Consider the following 3,042-nt stretch of genomic DNA (forward strand, 5'->3'; position numbering starts at 1 on the left):
CCATGGAGTCCAGGCCACCAGCAGCCTCCTCGCCCCCCTGAGCGCCAAGAAGAGGTGAAGGGCATCTCTCCTGCCCCGTGCCCGTGCAGCACAGGGGCTGAGGGTGACTGCCCTGCGGTGTCACCGGCTGGGAGGTGGGGGCAGAGCTGGGAGAGGGGAAGGCTGTCCCGAGTGCCTGGCTGTCTCTTTGCTGGCCTCTCCCAGCTAGGCCATTACGGTGCATTTTGTGGGTCCTCCCATGCAGATGTGTCCGTGGGAACCTGGTGTCCCAGATCTCCTAGAAGCTGTGGGGCTCTGGGCTGTGCTGCCCATGTGGTTGAGGACAGAGCTGACTTCAGGAGATGCCACCAAGAGGACACTTGGTGACTCCTTGGGTTGTCCTCCCAAGCTGGGAGTCACCCTGCAGACAGCAAATCTCTCCCCCAGCATTTGTGTGTAAAACGCATTGGAGAATCCCTGAGATGCTACAAGAAGGAAAATGTTAATTTGTTGGAAAAATGAACTCTGTGTCCTTGGCAAGGAGTGGGGTGGTAAGAATTTGCTAAAGTACCGGGAAACAGGGTGAAATATTTAGTGATCTGCAGTGGATCCCTCTGCTCTCAGCGGGGTCTGATTGCTTCTCCAGGTACCTCAAGAGATCAATCCCCCTCCATTTCAAGGGGCAGACACAGGGCAGTCGGGAACAAGACAAACGGACAGACCAGCTCACCTTCCCCTGTGTTAATCCACAGGAAATCTTTTTGCCTCCCAGGACTTGTTGCTGCTCAGACTGAGCACAACAGAGATGCTGAGCATTTCTGATTTCACAGAAGAGTCCCCAGAGGAGATGAGGCTGGGGGGGGCAGTGGGGTGGTAGGGAAGAGCTTTCTGAAAGAAAAAACAGAAACAAAAGCCTGAAACTCCTTGATGCAGTCAAGTTTCCTTGGAATTGGGGCTGTAGATTTTGTCAAGCCCTTTAATGTTCAGAGGAAATTCACCTGAGAAAATCTGTGAGACCTGGCCCCTACGTGCCCCCTGCTCCCAGGCAGATCCTGGCCTAGAGCTTGTCCAAAACATCTGGGAGCCCACAGGCCCTGCTCTTCACAGCACCCCCAGCCAGCACAAACCAGAGTAATATCCAGGGATGTCCACGAAGGTCCTAAGAAGCAGGAAAAAAGTGAGGGGTAGTGTGTCTAAGGGGCATGACTATTTGAGGGATTCTTTGGTTTTTCACAGAGAAGTCTGTCCTCACTTGTCACTGTCTTTTCCCTCTGGTACAGGCACCCAGGTTCATATGGAGACCATGTCCAACAGCAGCTCCATCACCCAGTTCCTCCTCCTGGCATTTGCAGACAGACGGGAGCTGCAGCTCCTGCACTTCTGGCTCTTCCTGGGCATCTACCTGGCTGCCCTCCTGGGCAACGGCCTCATCATCACCACCATCGCCTGCGACCACCACCTCCACACCCCCATGTACTTCTTCCTCCTCAACCTCTCCCTCCTCGACCTGGGCTCCATCTCCACCACTCTCCCCAATTCCATGGCCAATTTGCTCCAGGATACCAGGGTCATCTCATTCTTGGCATGTGCTGCCCAGGTCTTTCTCTTTGTATTTTTCCTTGGAGCAGAATATTCCCTTCTCACCATCATGGCCTATGACCGCTACATTGCCATCTGCCAACCCCTGCACTACGGGACCCTCCTGGGCAGCAGAGCTTGTGTCCACATGGCAGCAGCTGCCTGGGGCAGTGGATTCCTCAATGCTCTGCTGCACACTGCCAACACATTTTCCCTACCACTCTGCCATGGCAATGTGGTGGACCAGTTCTTCTGTGAAATCCCCCAGATCCTCAAGCTCTCCTGCTCTGACTCAAGCTATCTCAGGGAAGTTGGACTCCTTTTGTTTACTGCATTTTTATCCTTTGCTTGTTTTGTTTTCATTGTGCTGTCCTATGTGCAGATCTTCAGGGACGTGCTGAGGATCTCCTCTGAGCAGGGACGGCACAAGGCCTTCTCCACGTGCCTCCCTCACCTGGCTGTGGTCTCCCTGTTCATCAGCACTGCATTTTTTGCCTACCTGAAGCCCCCCGCCATCTCTTCCCCATCCCTGGATCTGGTGGTGGCTGTTCTGTACTCAGTGGTACCTCCAGTTTTGAACCCTTTATATACAGCATGAAGAACAGGGAGCTCAAGGATGCGTGAAGGAATTGATCCAACGCACCTTGTTCCACCAGCATTAACCTGCCTCTATTCTGCAGTACTTGCAACTTGGATTAGGCCAGACTCTGATTTATTTTTCCCTTGTTTACTTGTCATAAGAGGTAACTGCTTGGCTTCATTCCACTTCTCTAGAGGCTTCATCTGTTGTGTCTGACCCTTTCACAAATGCCTTGAACACTCTACCAGATCCGGCCTCCCTGAGAGCATCTCAGCAATAAAAGGGTCTCCGTGCAGTGCCTGAAGGCTGGGCTGTCCTAACAAAGCTGCTGCCACGAATAAACCCAAGGAATTGGACTTTTAAAAATGTCTTTTCTCAATATTTACTTCCTGCTTTGGGGTGATAAATTTGTGGCAACTGTGTGATCTATTGGACACCAGGTGGTGCTTTCAAAGACTATTCCTGGTTCCAGGGGTGTGTACAGCTGCAGGAGCTCTCCATTACCTCTTAGGTAGACACATGTATAGCAGGGCTGATGGCATGTAGTGTTCCCTGTGGAAAGGAGTCTGGAGGGGTCAGGAAAGAAGAAACTCTCTGTGTGCCCTGGGGTGGGCAGTGAATGGACAATCAGGAGATGAGACACCCCTCAAAGGTGAGGATCACCCAGAGTAAAGCACTAAATCCAGACACCCATAAGCCATGACCCTGCATTTTGGTGGGAGCCAGTGAAAATGCAGCAGGCACGGGGAAAGGAGACTGGAGAAATGTGGAAGCTGCTCGAGGAGCCCCAGGGCAGGGGGTCTCCTGCTGTCCTGGGCAGCAGGGCTGGTGGAAAGGCAGAAGGGGAACAAAGGCAGCCAGGCCTGGGGATCACTTGCAGCATGAATGCAGGACAGACAGAGAGT

General features: G+C 52.9%; 1 protein-coding gene across 1 annotated transcript; it reads left to right on the forward strand.

The window, feature by feature from the left end:
- Window positions 1-1,315: 1,315 nt before the first annotated feature.
- Window positions 1,316-2,155, forward strand: LOC122153048 (olfactory receptor 14J1-like; the record flags this gene model as incomplete). The annotated part of the gene is made up of 1 exon (XM_042789169.1): window positions 1,316-2,155. A coding segment is annotated over one exon (840 nt), but the record flags the coding sequence as incomplete, so codon positions are not given.
- Between the last annotated feature and the right edge of the window lie 887 nt (window positions 2,156-3,042).

The sequence above is a fragment of the Tyto alba genome, unplaced genomic scaffold (assembly GCF_018691265.1).
Source record: "Tyto alba isolate M040663 unplaced genomic scaffold, T.alba_DEE_v4.0 Super-Scaffold_15, whole genome shotgun sequence".
Taxonomy (NCBI): domain Eukaryota; kingdom Metazoa; phylum Chordata; class Aves; order Strigiformes; family Tytonidae; genus Tyto; species Tyto alba.